This window comes from Mchenga conophoros, linkage group LG7 (assembly GCF_057382185.1).
Source record: "Mchenga conophoros isolate Kocher_MC1m ecotype Shallow Benthic linkage group LG7, M_conophoros_male_GT1.1, whole genome shotgun sequence".
Classification (NCBI taxonomy): Eukaryota; Metazoa; Chordata; class Actinopteri; order Cichliformes; family Cichlidae; genus Mchenga; species Mchenga conophoros.
The window spans coordinates 44,692,712-44,710,868 of NC_140532.1; the positions used below are offsets into that span (position 1 = coordinate 44,692,712).

General features: G+C 41.8%; 1 protein-coding gene across 2 annotated transcripts; it reads right to left on the minus strand.

Moving 5' to 3' along the window:
* Positions 1 to 1,393: 1,393 nt before the first annotated feature.
* On the minus strand, positions 1,394 to 15,835 carry sgsm1b (small G protein signaling modulator 1b). Of its 2 annotated transcripts, XM_085279577.1 has the most exons (25): positions 15,654 to 15,835; positions 15,511 to 15,554; positions 13,188 to 13,263; positions 12,292 to 12,454; positions 11,978 to 12,130; positions 11,587 to 11,654; positions 11,360 to 11,502; positions 11,134 to 11,265; positions 10,825 to 10,949; positions 10,666 to 10,733; positions 9,086 to 9,249; positions 8,849 to 8,978; positions 8,247 to 8,373; positions 8,100 to 8,164; positions 7,834 to 7,979; positions 7,576 to 7,704; positions 7,314 to 7,487; positions 7,115 to 7,183; positions 4,867 to 6,090; positions 4,649 to 4,773; positions 4,471 to 4,553; positions 4,253 to 4,362; positions 3,113 to 3,209; positions 2,848 to 3,015; positions 1,394 to 2,583 (listed from the first exon to the last, which is right to left on the minus strand). In XM_085279577.1, the coding sequence occupies exons 1-25, from the start codon at positions 15,658 to 15,660 to the stop codon at positions 2,495 to 2,497; spliced, it is 3,879 nt and encodes a 1,292-aa protein (XP_085135703.1). In that variant the 5' UTR covers positions 15,661 to 15,835; the 3' UTR covers positions 1,394 to 2,494. The 2 variants fall into 2 exon arrangements, with proteins under 2 accessions (XP_085135703.1, XP_085135702.1); XM_085279576.1 differs by lacking the exon at positions 15,654 to 15,835 and having other exon boundaries at positions 15,511 to 15,573.
* Positions 15,836 to 18,157: the final 2,322 nt, after the last annotated feature.

The window sequence follows — 18,157 nt, forward strand, 5'->3', positions numbered from 1 at the left end:
TCCATGAATCCACATGGTAGGATTTGTAAAGAATTTATTCGTAAATCAGGGTGGAAAATAAGTATTTGGTCACCTCAAACAAGGAAAATCTCTGGCTCTCACAGACCTGTAACGTCTTCTGTAAGAAGCTTTTCTGTCCCCCACTCGTTACCTGTATGAATGGCACCTGTTTGAACTCATCATCTGTATAAAAGACACCCGTCCACAGCCTCAAACAGTCAGACTCCAAACTCCGCCATGGCCAAGACCAAAGAGCTTTCGAAGGACACCAGGAAAAGTATTGTAGACCTGCACCAGACTGGGAAGAGTGAATCTACAATAGGCAAGCAGCTTGGTGTGAAAAAATCAACTGTGGGAGCAATCATCAGAAAATGGAAGACATACAAGACCACTGATAATCTCCCTCGATCTGGGGCTCCACGCAAGATCTCATCCCGTGGGGTCAAAATGATCATGAGAACGGTGAGCAAAGATCCCAGAACCACACGGGGGGACCTGGTGAATGACCTGCAGAGAGCTGGGACCAAAGTAACAAAGGTCACCATCAGTAACACACTACAACGGCAGGGAATCAAATCCCGCAGTGCCAGACGTGTTCCACTGCTGAAGCCAGTGCATGTCCAGGCCCGTCTGAAGTTTGCCAGAGAGCACATGGATGATACAGCAGAGGATTGGGAGAATGTCATGTGGTCAGATGAAACCAAAGTAGAACTTTTTGGTATAAACTCAACTCGTCGTGTTTGGAGGAAGAAGAATACTGAGTTGCATCCCAAGAACACCATACCTACTGTGAAGCATGGGGGTGGAAACATCATGCTATGGGGCTGTTTTTCTGCCAAGGGGACAGGACGACTGATCCGTGTTAAGGACAGAATGAATGGGGCCATGTATCGTGAGATTTTGAGCCAAAACCTCCTTCCATCAGTGAGAACTTTGAAGATGAAACGAGGCTGGGTCTTCCAACATGACAATGATCCAAAACACACCGCCCGGGCAACAAAGGAGTGGCTCCGTAAGAAGCATTTGAAAGTCCTGGAGTGGCCTAGCCAGTCTCCAGACCTCAACCCCATAGAAAATCTGTGGCGGGAGTTGAAAGTCCGTGTTGCTCGGCGACAGCCCCAAAACATCACTGCTCTCGAGAAGATCTGCATGGAGGAATGGGCCAAAATACCAGCTACTGTGTGTGCAAACCTGGTAAAGACCTATAGTAAACGTTTGACCTCTGTTATTGCCAACAAAGGTTATGTTACAAAGTATTGAGTTGTATTTTTGTTATTGACCAAATACTTATTTTCCACCCTGATTTACGAATAAATTCTTTACAAATCCTACCATGTGGATTCATGGATTTATTTTTTCACATTCTGTCTCTCACAGTTGAAGTGTACCTCTGGTGCAAATTACTGACCTCTGTCATCATTTTAGGTGGGGGAACTTGCACAATCGGTGGCTGACTAAATACTTTTTTGCCCCACTGTAGCGCCAAACCACAACACCAGTTGCCTCAACGTACTTTACATTGTAAATTAAAGAAAGACAGTGAGAGGGAAAAACTCCCTTTTAACAGGAAGAAACCTCTGACTGTGGGAAATCCCTTTAACCAGTCTTTATCCTTTGATTTTATGAAAACGATAGCTGACGTGTTCAGCCTGAGCAGCACTGTGTAGTTTAAGGGAAGAAGAAGGAGGTTTTCAATGACAGCATGCAGGAGGAATACTAACTGGGATAAGAGACAACAGTTAAATCATCTTAACTAATGCATAGAGGAGGTGGGAGACAGGAGAGGAGACTATGAGAGCGTGACCAGCTGAAAGAGGAAATTGTGATACAGTATATGGAAACTATGTGCAATTACGAGGTGCTACACAGAATCCAGGTCTGCATATCCTGCAATCTTGTGTGCATCAGAGGCAAACACCTATTTAACATCAGATAAGCCAGCCGGTAGAACCCTGCAACGTTTGCAAATTATCCCGTGACACCAGGTACATCACTGAAAAAAAACTATTCAAGTGTATCACAAAATGTTTAACCATGGCAGCTACAATTTCAGCTAAGTAAATGACAATACTGAAAATATATTTAAGTGTATACAAGATGCATAACTTAACCGAACGCATTAGGGAGAATATCAATGCAGTGAAGAATTTGGTTGCTGTATCCCTGAAAAAATAGCAAATTTTAAGGCAAAATAAACAACATCCTGAAGCAGTTTCAACAAGGGTACATTCACAAAGTGACCAAAAACACTTTTAAAAATAACTTTACTGGCAATAACTGCATCTCCCAAAAACAGAGAGGAGCAAGTGGTGAGAAGTTGTTTTACAACTACCTTTGAATAACAAGCAGCTTTAATGATCGGTTATCTTGTCGGCGCTTTTCATTTACATCATTTCCTTTTCTGTGGAATATACGACAATAACGTGGTTCGGTTGTTATCTCTGAGACAGGTTAGCACAAAAGAATTGTGGGTGTTAACCAGCAGCATCCTGCATCACTTGTTTTCTATGAGCGTCTGCACTTTGTGGACCAAGTCTCGGGCCATCATCAAGACCTGGGGGACGTTGTGTCTCTCGGCCATTTCTGAGAAGAAAAAGTATATTTAGAAAAAAATTACAGATACAATTATGAACACTGATAATATTTAAAGATTTAGCGTTCCTTTAATATTCAGTAAATACTGATATTTCACAATAAAAGTCACAAAATAAAAAACAGATTTTTATAGAAATCTCTGCACTTCGCTTTAACCAGCTGCTTAGTTATTTTAATGTAACATTGATTACAAGTGAATACTGGTAAACTTGATTGTTTTTCCTTTAGCATTGCTTCACTCGCTTTTCTTACCATTAAAGAACTTGATGATGTCTGTAAAGTCCATGTTATTTTCCAGGATGATGTCTCGATACATCTCCACAAGTGCCAGAGCAATGAAGAGCACAAAGTGCTCAGAGGAGGTGTGCTTGGCTGCCCAGATGGTTTCCCACACAGAGAACACATCATCGTAGACCATTTCTGTTCAGAAAAGACCGACAAATCAGATTATATTCGCTGTCACGAGAAAGTCACGGTCGATTCAAGCAAACAATATGAGGCCTGCGTTTCGCATCACCTCTCTTGAAGTCAAGAAGAAACCAGCGATAACAGAAGTAGAAGTGGGTATAGTCTCCATTCTGTTGCATCAGTTCAAACAGCTCAGAGTCCAGGATCTGTGATATGTAAGAACAATATAATGTTATCATTATCCTACACCTGTATGCATGCATTTTTGTTATAATTCAGCCCATACTACACTACTGGATCCCTGCTGCTGGAAGAAAATACAGCAATAAGGAACAAAGAAATAACTGGGTAATAAAGGGGAACAGAGAAATCACTTATATTGTGGGTAGTCTAACTAAGTGGTAGAAATAAATACAACTTATATTCACTACAGACAAGGGAACACAAACATTTTTACTTCATAATAAGACACTATTACAACCCATATATCATGTGTATTAATTTCTATTTTACTATACTGTATGAAATAAACATATTTGGTAAATTCATTAATATGGAAAATGTGTTTTAAGCATATTGGTATTTTCACCATAGCTCATAACAGGTACAATAGGTTAGAAATCAAACAAGTCTTTTTCATATCTGCAAATGCTGTGATCCAAGGTTCCAAAACTATAACATAATTAAATTAAAACACACAGTGTCAATGAGTATATGGACAATGATACAACTTATAATTTAACCTATTCATCTTACAGCAAAGTATTTGAAGTTAAACAAAAACATATGACTGAAAGCATGAGACAAAAACACTTTGCAATCAAAATACACTGAATGTAAATACAGAGGCTTTAAATCAAGGTGCAAACCGCTGGTTACACTAAAAAGTCTTTACTAGTGTTTACTGATAATGTGACTGCTGATAGAAGTAGCACTACACGGCCACACTCTGTGATCAGATTTAGCCAATTGATTTGAAAAATCAACAGTGATTGTGTACTGTATAAAATCTGTTGGCTTGCTTGTAGACGTAGGTGGACCGATGTAGATGTTATAACCTTAAAGTACGTATGTAGGATGTATACAGAATTATTCTACTCTCTGACAGTGAGGAAAACCTCTTCTTGTGTGCCTACATTTAAGTATCAGCAGCAAGCTGTAACAATCTTAGTAGGCTTAACCATTCAGCAAAATTACACTGTTTATAAAATGTTTATATGATTGTATGTGTGGAAAAATGTCCACTTACCTGGATAAGTGAGCGCATATTGGCAAAGTGAGAGTCCATGGCACCCCCGTGAGGAAAATTCTGGTTCATTCTCTTCATCAGTTCAGTGAAGCAGCTGAACGCCATGATCTCTGGAAAGCCCCAAACACATTTACGAGTTGTTCCTCTAGTAAATTATGTGAAGCTCTGCAAAACCCACATCTGTAAAAAACACATTGTACTTAAACGGTTTTACCAACCATCATCCAGGATAACTAACAGAGGAGCGAGCAGATCACACATGCCCTGCACATAACCGACATCCAGATGCTGCCAGACGTAACTGCAAATAGAAATAGATGTTTATTTTTGCGTTTCAACCTTGTGCATTAAAATAAACCTCATATATAGATTATTGGATATAGATTATTCATTTACCTGCACATTATGTTACGCAGCTTCTCCAGATTCTCAGTGGTGAAGTACCAATACGTTCTATCACAACGTCTGACATCTTTGTCAATACGATGCAAATTGATCAAGTACATATCCATTGTTTCTTGCTGCATGAATAATAACAATGCTGAAGTCAGTTACTGTATGATAACGATTAAAAGACTTCCTTTGAAGTTCTGTTTGCCGTGTGTAACACTTACAGAATAGGTTTGCTCCTCTGAGGACTCATCATATTTGGTGACTCCTCCCACCTCTACAGATTCTGGTTCAGTGAGCACATTGTCTATCTCGGGCTCCTCTTCTGAAAGGCCCAGATCTGTGCCCTCAGGACTGGTATTACAAGCTGTGTCCAGATGGTGATCTAGGGCAAGATCCTCAGATGCCATTTTCTCTCTTTGTGCCAGGGAGACAGGGGGCGCAGCAAGCCCTGCCAAAGGCCTGGTTTTGATGTCCTCTGAGGTCACGTATGTTATCCCTGCAGGAATGTCCTCCATTTCCAGCGCAGAAGGAGAGTCATCCGAATCGGCTGTGTCTGGAGACTGCCGGGACTGAGACGACAACGAAAGCGATGCTGATTGAAGAGCATTCAGCACTTGTCTGACTGGAGAATTTGAACCAGGTTTCTCGAATGAAATCTCTGTAGCTTTTTTGGTTTCAACAAAGTCGCAGACAGCTGCTTCGACATCCTTTGTTTCTGCGTCTGTGTTTGAGGCCTTGATCACTTTTAATGGGATTTCGTTTTTCTTAGAAATCTCTGGCTTTTTTTCATTTAGCGGATTTGCATCTTTTTCTGCTGCAGGCGGACAAGATGACTCAACTTCCAGACTTTTGCTCTTGTGTGGCTGAAGACTTAAAGTCTGCCCAAGCGGAGGTGCTTGGAAATATTCATTATGAATCTCTGTTTCCAGCTTTAGAACATTAGTATTCTCTTTCAAATTAATATCTGTGTCAGTGGCTTTTGAAGCTCCTGACAGCCCGTGCTTCGTTTGATCTTTTTCCTCTACTTCAGCTTTTTGCTCAGCTTCACATTTCTTTGTCTCCTGAACCACTATGCTTTCTAAAATCGTCTCCCTCTTTTGTGCATCAGCCTCACTCTCGGCTGCAGGGTCCTTTACATCCTCCCCTCCTGATTCACATGTTGTGAGCTGAATCTTTACAGGCTGTGACTCAGCTGTAGGTTCCTCACTGCAGACTTCTAAGTTTTCTGCTGTTTGCTGAGAAACAGCAGACTCAGTTACAGGATGACAGCTGTCTGAATCTGGACGTTGGTTTGACAGATCGTTGGAGGCAGGGTCGGTGGAGGGAAGTTGTGGCTTGTCTGTGGTTCCATTTCCGATGGCCTTGCCTGCACCTCTGTGCTGTGCTTCTTCGTCAGCTCTGGACTCACTCTCAGCCTGATCCACTGTGTCGACCGATTCAAATACCTGGAAGCCAAAGTAGTGAACATGTGATAAATTGTAAGCGAGTACTACTGAGATTGAGTGTTTTTAAAAGCACAACAGTGGTTTCCCATGTGTTAGTTTATAAACTGTAAATAAAAATCCCACTCTATGATAAGGCACACTTTAAAAAGCATGAACTGAAAGCTTCATTAATGGTCAATAAATCTCTAATGCATTATAGATCCATTATAAACCACTAATGGTAACAAATTATGGGCTCTCAGGCTGTAGGAAATCCCTTTGACTAGTCTTTATCCTTTAAACGAGTGGTAAGTGATTTCTAAATTATCAATAAAGGCTTTTTATAAAGTAGTATGCAAATTACAAACACTTGACATTATTGCTAACAATGTTTTATTACACCACAACGACATGTAGTGATTTCTAATCCTTTGAGCATCCTTACATACGTGCAGCAATCACAATAAACTTTTTTTTTGTTGCATTATAAACTTGAATTCCTGCCTCCTTTAAATAAAATGAAGGACACTCATGATAAAAACACTGATGATAAAATAGCAAGCTTTTTTCTACATAGCACAGTGGCACTAAGTCAGTCTGCCAGATGGTTAACTATTTTATCCCTGACTGAAATATCTTACTAACACTATCGCCTACATGATGAAACCTAATGACTTATCCCCCCAGTTTTTTCTTGTTACTGTGGCATTGTTTTAGCAACCGTCTGATGTACTGCCATGAAACTTGATACAGACATCCATGCCTTTAATGTAGAGCCATTAGCTTATTATCTTTTGTAAAACTTAATTCCTTTTACTTCAATTTATCCACAAAATACCTTAAACCAAATCGCAATCCTGCTCAAAAACAGCTTCGCTGCCGTTACTTTCAGCGATTCACAAGGTATGCTTTGGAAAGCAAGAATACAACAGCAAACCATATATAAGTTGTAGTAAGTGGGCTAATGCTTGGGAAAAAAATGAAACCCGGTATGGTGTCGTATCAGAAATCATTGCTATGGAGATGATGATGAGAGAGGGACTACCTGTGCGTTGCTGCTGGACTCGCTCTGTGAGTGAGTATTTTGTTGATCTGAGTTGCTACTTAGAGAAGACTGGAGTGAGACAGAGTATCACATGAGACAAAAACAGCAGAACTGTTAGCCAAGTTATTTTCTCACAACTCTTGAAATAGTAGGTGGTAGGTGTTACATAATGTGGATTTTTTTGTTTGTTCAAACTTGCATCTGTACTGATGGTGGAGTCCCGCTGCACGGGTCCCCTTTCCACGCTGGCTCCGGATGAGCATCGGGCGAGTGCCTCGGCATGTTTCTCTCTCTCCCTCTGACGGACAATGGCCTCGCAACCCTGCCACTCCTTCATAGTCTGCTCGTACATGCACCGCATTTGCTCATCAATCTGAAGCAATAAGCATGTGTAAATAACTGGCAAAGAATAGATAGGCATGAGAATATATCTTTATACTTTGAAAGCACATGAGTAATACCTCCCGCCGGCATTTCTCACTCATGCTGAACTTATAATGTCCTAACAGGAAGGGCCAGACTTCTTTACGGAGTGAAGGGGCCACCCCACCAAAATACACCAGTCTGTGTATCTCCTTTTCCTCATAGGCCTGAAAGGAGAAGTATTTTTACTTTTGTGTCAGACTGAAATTGCTCACTAATGAAAGGAGGCATTTCACACAGGAACGAATGACAACTAGGCGTTGTGTGATGGCTTGGTGTTCATGTATAAATCTTACAGAGCTGTCTTTGAGGAAGTTGCCCCAGACCTCCACAGAGAGGCCTCCTCGAGCATCACGGGGTACGCTGGGGTCAACAATCGTGGTGTTGACCAATGCGGAGAGGTGGGTGCGGACCGTGGACAGATGACGACAGTATGCAAGCCCTAGAGAGGAGAGATAAGGCTTCTCATTTTCAACCACTGTAATGAATTATTGATCTGCTGAACAACCCAACCAGAGTGATTCCTAAATTGCAAACACAAAGAAGATGTGATTATACTCACAGCCATAGAACGCACGGGAGATTATCTGGTATTTCATGGTGTCGCAAAGGAGCTTTAAGGGAGCCCTGGTAAAGTGAGAATATTTCAGACTTTGTCAGGTGGAATAATCAGAACGGTGATTGCAGCCTGACCATAGGAAATACTTACCTTTCTTGGTTACAGCCATTAGGCAGAGAGCCATCAGATGAGCCATTCTGTGAGCAGGAGGAGCAGGAGGACTTCCTGGGGGCTGGTTGCCACATATTAACACCCTGATCCATCAGCTCTGGGGCCACTGCACAGCAAAGTGTCCCTTACTACTACTGTTCCTATTATCACAATCAATTAAGCAAGCAAAACCAGGAGCAGCCCTAACTGATTTGGATATTAAAATGAATTTCTGAAAATGATAAGAACTGATAATACATGGTGAAAAAAAACAAACAAACAAGAGAGAGGATGGAGATGCAGATGTGGCATACAAATTGCAAAGACTCCTTATTGTCAATGGGACTTTAATGTGAAATGGAGACATGGACACTAAACAAGGAGGAAAAATATTATGGCTGTAACAGTTTCACATTAGAAAGGACTTAATTACAAAGACAAACACTGAATATATGCCTGGATGAAACATCAGATTCATCTAAAGTGAACTGTTTGAAGTCAAAAGACATATAAAGTAATTAGAACAGTTATAGATATAATCTTTGATGATTCTGTATTGCATTATCTCAGGGAGGCAGAATAGAAAGATTAAAGGCACTAACTGAACTCCATCTGATTGCCAGGAAAGAGGATCCGAAACACATAATCGGTTGCTTCATCGTCTTCCTTATCTGATACAGAATCACATGAATCATGTGGACTTCTCTTTCGCAGTTTGGGGAAAACCTTTCCCTACAAATGGAAATAGTATGTGAAGAAAATATATCATAAATATTGGTAAAGTAAATATTGTTGCATGAAATGTTGAAAAATTATTTGAGCAGAGGTGTCCCGTTTACCTTCCCTCTCTGATTCCAGAGTGGCGGGTCTAGCTGCCCATGAGGTAGCAGGCCAGTCTCTAAGCATGTGAGAAACTGGAGCAAATGGCCTCCTTTAGGAAAGTGTAGAGGAGGCCTCTGGATCCCATCCTGGCTCACCAAAACGATTGTGCCTCCACTGTTCACTGGAGGTACCCACACGTGGGAGAAAAAATAAATAACTCGTGAAACTCATGTGACTTTATTTGGGAAATTAAAAACCATATCTGATTTTAATTTTTGCCGATTTTCACTCGATGCGCCTCTGGACCAGTGCTAGCACAGCTGGGGTTTTTTTAGAGCGCTCCAAGTCTTTGAATTGTATTCTATTTTATTTATATAGCAACAAATCACTACAGCAGTCACCTCAAGGCACATTATTGTACGGTAGAGACCATACAATATGACAGAGAAAGCCCTAACAATCAGCCAACCCCTTTTGAGCAACAGTGGGAAGGAACAACTCCCTTTCAACAGGAAGAAAGCTCAGGCAGAACCAGACTCAGGGAGAGGAAAGCCATCTGCTGTGGGGGTGATGGGAGAAAGACAGGACAAAAAACACCGTGAAAGAGAGCCAGAGGTGAATAATAACTAATGATTAAACTCAGAATATTGTATAAACACACACTGAGTCAAATAAAATGAGTGCATCATGGGAATTCTCAGCAGCCCAGACTCATTGGAGTGCAACTAAGGGAGGATTTAGAGTCACCTGATCCAGCCTTCACTACATGCTTTATCAAAAAGCATCAGGTTTAAACCTAATCTAAAAATTAGAGAGGGTGTCTGTCTCCTGAATCCAAACTGGGAGTTGGTTCCAAAGAAGAGCATCCTGAAAGCTGAAGGCTCTGCCTCCTATTCAACTATAAGTAGAGCTCTACTGCTCTATTGAGGTGATATGACACGATATGGTCTTGTTCTGATTGTGTGCATTTATGCATCTCCTAATTTACTCTGGGCCTCAAATGTGAGCAAAACGAAAACAAAATCCCCTTCTGTGACAAACTCATCAGCCATTTATGTATTACTGATCACTGAAGAGGAGATATGAGTCTCCAAATACAAACCAGCAGCTTTTGCTTGAAGAGCCCACAGTGTTTAAGCCCCATCAGCGGTACATTAGGTCAGAGGTGTGACCGCGAGCATGCTTGGTATTTTTTTAGACATTCACAGGGTTGTGAACCATAACAATCTCCTCCCTGAGGATCATACTGTCATTGCAGTTTTATCGTACAATCTGAAGGACAACATTCAGCCTGCCAGCATACCATAGCGCATCTTGCGCAAAGTTTTTTTGCAACACAAATGTCACCTACTACATGCCCTTCTAACTGGGTTTCTCCCTGAATTCCCTGCAACTTTGTGCTTTCCCCCTAAATTAAATTCAAATTATATTTTGACACACTGGAAAAGAACAAATATGGCTTCCAGGGAATAATCTAAAACAAGGGGCTGCACTGCAATGCTGCATAAGGTGACAACTTTGAAGGGGAAACAGGCTAAATTTAATTTTTAAATGGCACAACTTTGCATTGCATCCAGTACTTTAATAGGTGAGTTACCTTGCTGATGACAGTGGAGATACACAATCTCCTCCAAACGAATTGTCATAGCATAATCCCAGTAAACACTGAGAGAAACACAAATGGATATTGGTCAGTGAATAAACATTGTAAACACAATATTTAAGTCTCAGTAGATTGGGCTCTTTTTTTTCTGACCTTTTTTCAGAGTCCAGCTCCCCAACATTGCCATTCATCAGTTGATTTGGTGTCCACTTCAGGGTCATGAGGTCTGCAGTTTGATGTAGAGAAAGGTAGCCTGGAATGGCCTCCATGTCATCTCTCTGTACACACAAAACAAAATGTTAGTGCTGTAGTATTCAGATCAGTTACATATAAACAAATTAACAGGAGGCATCACGTTTCCCACAGAGTAAGCAAGCTTTTCTTAATATTTTCTCTCTCTTAAAATGAATAAATAAAACTAGTTTTGTATGGTTGTTTTGAAAAGGACAGGAAAATCCATACCGGCTGGACCAGGACATTGTTCTTCCCAAACAGAAGTGTGGCTCTGGAGTTTTGGTGAAGTGATTCAACATATTCCCTCACCCACATAAGAGGGCGATCATCCATGCTACCACTGGACTGTCTCTTTTGGATCTGTTAGGGATTAAGAGAAGAAGAAAACACAATTGCATACAGCCTATTGCTGGTTGTTTTTACAAGGAAGCATTCAATTTATTGACTGTCTAACCAAGGCCGGTCTTCTGGAGGGGGAATCCTGCCGACAGTGACCGCTGTGAATACGATGCCTCTGTACAAGCTCATCTGCAGATGGATCAGTCCAGAAATGGTCTGCAGTCTTAACCTTGGTGTACTCCAAAGCACAGGGGCCAACTGTAAAACAAGGTTAATGGGCTTAAAGTAAACATCCGAATAAGTAGCTATATAAACTGACAGCACAGTTTTAAAAAAAAGTACCCAATAGGGATGCAAGAATCGGTCCATCCACAGGATCCATCAGCATGGCTTCTTTGTCATAGAATGAACTGAAGCACACAATAATAACACACAAGTATACATGTGGAAAGACAATAGCGTTAACACCAAGACTGTTTTTTAATTCAGCCCCATGTTACTCATTGCATACCACAGCTCTTGATGACTTCTGTGCAAACAGATAATGTATTAATATTACCATAGAGAGGGTACAAATTAGAACACATGAGAGAAAGAAGCCTAAAAACTTTGGTAGTTACAATACATAGAAATCAGCTGCCTAAGGCAAAAAAAAAAAAAAAAAATTGTGGCATTGAAAAGAAAAGACATTCCAAAGCCTCAAAAGGATTAAAAAATATATAGATAATCCTACCTGCTGTTTTCTACTAAGTACAGGACAATCTTATCTAGGAGCTTTTCCATCAGGGCAGTTCGAATCCACAGGTGTTTCAGCGCTTGAGGAGGAAGGTTAGCCAACTTGGACTGCCGACTGCGGTCAGTACTCAGTGAGGAATTGTTCTGCTTCCTAAAGCAAAAGAAGAAATTTACAGACGATGTCTGCATAGTCTCTTAAAATGTAACAGGATGAAACAGGAATGAAAAATAGCACAAAAGAGTTTATATATCGATATATATGAAAATAACTATAAGAAAGAGTCTGTGGTCTCCCACAGATAAAAGTTTCACCTGTTTTCAATGAGCTGTTCCAGCTCCTGGACCTTGTGACAGAGCTCCGCAGCAGGGGAAAAGCTTTTTGCCACCTTCATAAAGAGTGCCGCAACCTTATTACTGCACAGCAGGCCTGCAATCCTACGTTTCAATCCATGAAGCACACACGCCTCCACTACAGCTGCACAAACACACATAAACATGCAGAGACTTAGCAAATATTTGATTTGTATTTATATAAAACATATAGGTATATCAATATATACATTGTTTATTTCAACTTAATCTAATCCATCTTTTATGGATTTGAAGCGGACATGTTTGTATTTGGCCTAAAGCTTTATTTTTCTCTAAAAAGCACAGTACAACTCCCTTTTGTTAAAGGCCTCAGTCTCATGTTTCTTTTACAGAAACAGGCGAAAGCAAGCACAGGTAGCTCAAGGAGAAATAGGCTGAAGTCAACACTGCCTACAGTTGCTAGGATATAAGTGTTGAGAATCATATACGCCTCACTCCTTGTTAGTATCAACACCTTTGAAGGTTCATCCTTTTACTTTATTGATTATAAATAGATGCGACTAATGAAAAGAAATCATTAGGAACAGACTGCACAGGACCTTTGGGCACTGTGAGAATGAACTCGTAGGAGGTGATATGGCTTGACACAAAGTGAAGTCAGCCGTCATTCTGTACTGTAAATGTCAGTATGGATGTGGCGGACGGTACTGTACTATTTAAAACTGAATGTCTTTTATTAGATTAGATACAATACAGAAAACCTATAATACCTTTTTTAGTTGGAGGTAAAGATTATAGCTAAAAGAAAAGACATTGTTCATGTCATCTGCAATATTAACTGAGTAATGGATTGTAATAAAATATCTAATAAAAGCAGGCAGTAGAAAAACATTTACCACAGAAGGATATAATATGGCTGCTGTCTGCATGCACAAATTTCCTCGTTACTGCCTCCTCCATAATTTGTTTCACCTAAAGGAGAGAAGTTCACCGTCAGATACGTCTTAATCAGTCTGACACAGTTACATAAGGTGATAAAGACAAAACAAGAAGCACAGAAGCGAGTGATGTTAGAAAAAGTAATGATGAAGCAGCAGTATGGCAACATAAGACATTTCCTACAAGCAGGTTATAGCATCCTGCTGATGTACGCTGCCAAAACTACCAAAACTATAGCCTCATCTTCTGCAGTTTACAAAGCCAATGGAAGTGCTGTACTACATCCAACGTGCACTTCACACTTCAAATGATTTTGCATGTAAAGCACATGCAATTTCTGATCTCCTCAATTTGTCTGATTTATTGTAAGCAGTAAAAGCAAACCTTCAAGTTTTTGTTTACATTTTCTAGTGATTCCAAAAGGAATTGTTTCTTGAGGTTTTCTACTTGCATTCCTAAACACATTCATCCATCCATCTACTTTTTTTTTTAGCTTATCCAATTAAGGGTTGCAAGTAGCCTGTCTCATGTGTTGTAGGTTGAGAGGCTCTGTGCACCCTGTACACCCTGGACAGGTCGCCAATCGGTCTAAATAATCTAAATATATCTAAATAATACGTAAATATGTAAATAAATTCACTAACAATTTATTAACACACTATACCAAACTGCAAAGTTTGCAATAAGCACACTTTTACAATATAGCTACAATCAAAGCAGCAGATAAAAAAATTTACATTTTTACCCCATTGTATGAGTCAATTTCCAACTTCCCTGTATTATATGTTTCCAATAATCAACCTAGTAATAGCACTGTATAAAGTAAACACCCACACCTTAAAGCTATGTTTGTGTCATAAACAGTGATCTACAAGCAAAATGAGAGAAAAGCTTCAGTGACATCATCTGGGGTTATTCGGTCAAGCTCGACAAAGCCACAGACATTACTGTAAAACTCTGTTTTCAGTTCAAATAACACTTATATACTGTCCTTGAAAAAAAAAAATCAATGTTGCTCTCCATTTCACTTTAATAAATGTCATATTTTTGAACAAGCTTGTTGTCATAGCTGCAATTATGATCAGGTTAAAAAAAAAGAAGAAAGAAACTGAGATGAGCATGATCATGACTACACTTTTTGAGCGCGGCATTTTCTCTGAATGTTTATTGTTTGGTCGTGATCCACAAAGTAGTCACGTCTGCTGCTAAGAAACGTATCATTAAGCAATAAAATGCACTAAATTTAAACTGATGCTCAGTACCCTAGACACATTCTCCCATGAAATTAGATGAAAATCACTTCCATGCTTAAATATGATTGTGCTGGAATTCTGCTGAATGTTCACAATTCAGGGGTTATTTATTGCTGCTGCAACCAGACCTCACGACTGTCCTGTCCTTCTCCTTCACATGAGTAAACAACATGAAAGGCACGCTTTGTATTAATTACCCATCTATATAAAGCAAAGTGAAACATTAAAATGCAGTTTTGCTTTTGTTTTTCTTAGATTTATATATCACAGCTAAGCCACTCCTTACTGCAGGATCCTGTATCAGTGCCTTAGGTTTTTGAGAGGCAATGAGTCACAGGTGAGGGGGAGAACACACACAGAGTGGGTCTAGAAGTACCCTGCTTGAGTAAAAGCTTCATATTTCTTTGCCTGCATGAGGAATCGTGGAGTCACTGTCCAGTTTATAAGGGTGGTGCATTGTGCCGCTTTCTCTGACTGATTTGCAAATACATTTAAACATATTTATGCTGTCATAACCTATATTATGGCAGCAAGAGAAGCTACTGCAAAAGCACCTATTAAAAACGCCAAATTAAGCAGATGGTTGGGTCACACCTTTAAATTCTGACTAACAGGGCGGTGGGTTGAAAAGAATATGCCAGAAAACAGGCTTAAACAATCTGTGCGTGGCTTCCTGATTGTGGTGGGTTTCTTCCACAATATAAAACCATCAACATCATCAGTATTATCGTCATCATTACCATCACCACCGTCGTCATCACCATCTTACGCCAGTCCACCAGCAGACCGGTATCCTGCACAGCCCCACCGGCAGCCTAATTGCGTCTAATCACATTATGTAAAATAAACCGTCAGTTTTATCATAAACAGGCCTACGGTGGAGTCAGCCCTGATGAACGATAACCACACACACACACACACACACACACACACACACACACACACACACACACACACACACACACTGAGCATATAGCGCCCGTAAACATAAAATGTGATGCGCGCAAATGAAATAAAATGCACCAACCTCCTTCTTCACATTGCGCAGCAGTTTCTGGCGCGTCTCGGCCTCTGCCACGGGAGAAAACATAATGAGTTATGCTGATCAGATGCTGTTTTGGAAATTGATGGTGATGCGCTCACGAAAGAGGGAAATAGCGGCGTCGGTACCTCCCATCGCTCCTGACAGGGTGCAGCGGCTGACACGCACAGCTTTCTGGACGGTCTTGACGGTGATTTAGGCAAGGCTGCTTTACAGGGAGAGTCAGTCCGGGATGTACGAGGTGTTCTTAACGACTACATCAAACCTATCTGCTACCTCACCGTGAACCACCACCCCTTTAAAGTCACAGTACCCTGTGCGTTTAATGTACACAACGACAGTCTCCTCCTCCCCCCCCCCCCCCCCCCCCGAGGGAAAAAAATGCAAGGTGCACTCACAGTCAAAAATGTATCTGTAAAAAAATACAATAAGAAACTTTTCCTAGAATGTTCATTGGCCGATTATTATTCATTCAGGTAATGAATGGGTTGTGGGGAAATGTATCTTTTCAATCTTTTCTTTCCCCTTGCATTGTACATAATGATCAAGGAAATGATCAATAAGAATGTGCCATCCCATGATATGCAATACCGTGTTTCCAGTGTTAATTATATTTACTTGCTAAACGTTATTTGTTCTTACATATCATTTCTTGATGACGTTTGATTTGTGATTTGTACTGCCTAGGTTTGCAGTACAAATCACACCTCCCAGAGTTGTTAACATTTTCTAGAGAATAATATAGACATACAGAAATGTAAATACAGAATACATATATGGCACAAAAAGTACGGAAATTAAGGAAATTTGTGTTTGTTTGTTTTTTTTATTTCTTGGATGGAAAGCCTGACTTTGTCCGCTTAAATGGTGCCATAACTGTAAAGGTAAATGAATTTTTGGGTTGAGCACCAGAGTTATGTATGTATGTATGTATGGATAGATAGATAGATAGATAGATAGATAGATAGATAGATAGATAGATAGATAGATAGATAGATAGATAGATAGATAGATAGATAGATAGATAGATAGATAGATAGATAGATAGATAGATAGATAGATAGATAGATAGATAGATGAAAAGGCCAAGTATGCTGCTTGTGGATGGCCACTTTTGGATCTTGGTGCTTGTACCTTTTGCTTTGATAACAGCTGTGCACACTGTTGGCATTCGTCCACTGGCCTGTCAGGTGGAGTTTTCCCAGCAGTTTTGGGAGTTCTCACATATGTTGAGTTCCAGCTGACTTCTTTTTTTTTTCACTCTGTAGTCTAGCTCATCCTATCTCAAAGGGGCTTAAGTCATGTGATTGTTCACACCACCAACACCATGATCTCACTAAACACAAACCAAGCATGCTGCCGTAGGCCCTGGTCTGGATGGGCCTGGGCTCCCTTGCCTTGGTGGGTACCAGAGGACGGGGGTGCCTACTGGGGTCAGTGGGGGAGCTGACCCCAGTAGGCACCCCCATCCCCAGCTACCTCCTTCTTCCCGCTCCACCACACCCACCCACACAGGTAGGGCCTTGGGGTGCAGGTGTGTCACCAGGGTGCAGGGGAGACATCCCCCCCCCGTCCCCCCCCGTCGTGTCCCCCCCCCCGTCCCCTTCTGGCCACCTGTGCCTCAATTTTATCTCACAACTTAGACATCCACATTACTTACACTCTCATAACACACACATATATATAGGGCCTTGAGGGTGGGCACGGTCTGTGTATTCAAACCTACCTCTGGCGCCGGTGCCCACCTCTCAATTTTAAATCCATGTAGACATTGAGGGTTCTCGGGAGGGGCCGTGCTAACACCTGCTGCTCTCTGGCAGCAGCACCATGCTCTCCCTTGTTTTAAATGCACTTTAGAGCAACACGCAGCAACACTACACATGAGCGGGAGGAGGGAGGTATGGGGTCTTCACACACCCCCGTTCTCTACTAGCCATCGGGGCGGGGGGGCTAGGAGGAGATGTTGGCTGTCCGATTGGCCTCCCTGCTGCTGCGGAGCCTGGGACGGTGTGCTTGCCTCCACCCCGGGGGAAGGGTAACATCTCTTGGGTCTGAGTGCCGTTTCCCCCTCTGGGGGCGAGGGTACCTGGACCCGGGGTATAGAGTATGTTTGGGGAGTGTGATTATGTGTACATGTCCATTTATGTCAATCCTTACGTTGGGTGAGTGCTGAGTGTTTGTATATGTGTGCATGAGGGTGGGAATGCATGTTTGTGTCTGCGTGTGCCTGTTTGTCTGTGTCTATATGTCAGGTCGGGTCTTAGACTCCACCTCTCTGGGAACTCCCAGGCCCTCCAAAGTGTGGAGGCCTATCTCCCCTCACCACACTCCCTGCCGGTGACTGATGCCCTCAGGGGTCGGTGCATTGGTGGTTCTTGGTGTCCGGGGCTGGGCACTCAGGTATGTACCAGCTCACTCCCGGTGGCTAATTGGCGGGGCCTGGTGCCTGTTGCTCGGTCAGGCCTCTTCCGGGGCGCGGGGGGCCCTTGGGCCTCCGGCCTCTGGGCCTGCGGCTCGGCTCACTCTGGCACAGCTGGCTGCCGGCAGAGCCGGCGGGCACGCCGGTGCAGCCCCCTCTAGCTTCTGCTCGGTGGCTACTGGGTGAACCCTCGTCTGGGGATCCTCAGCCCTT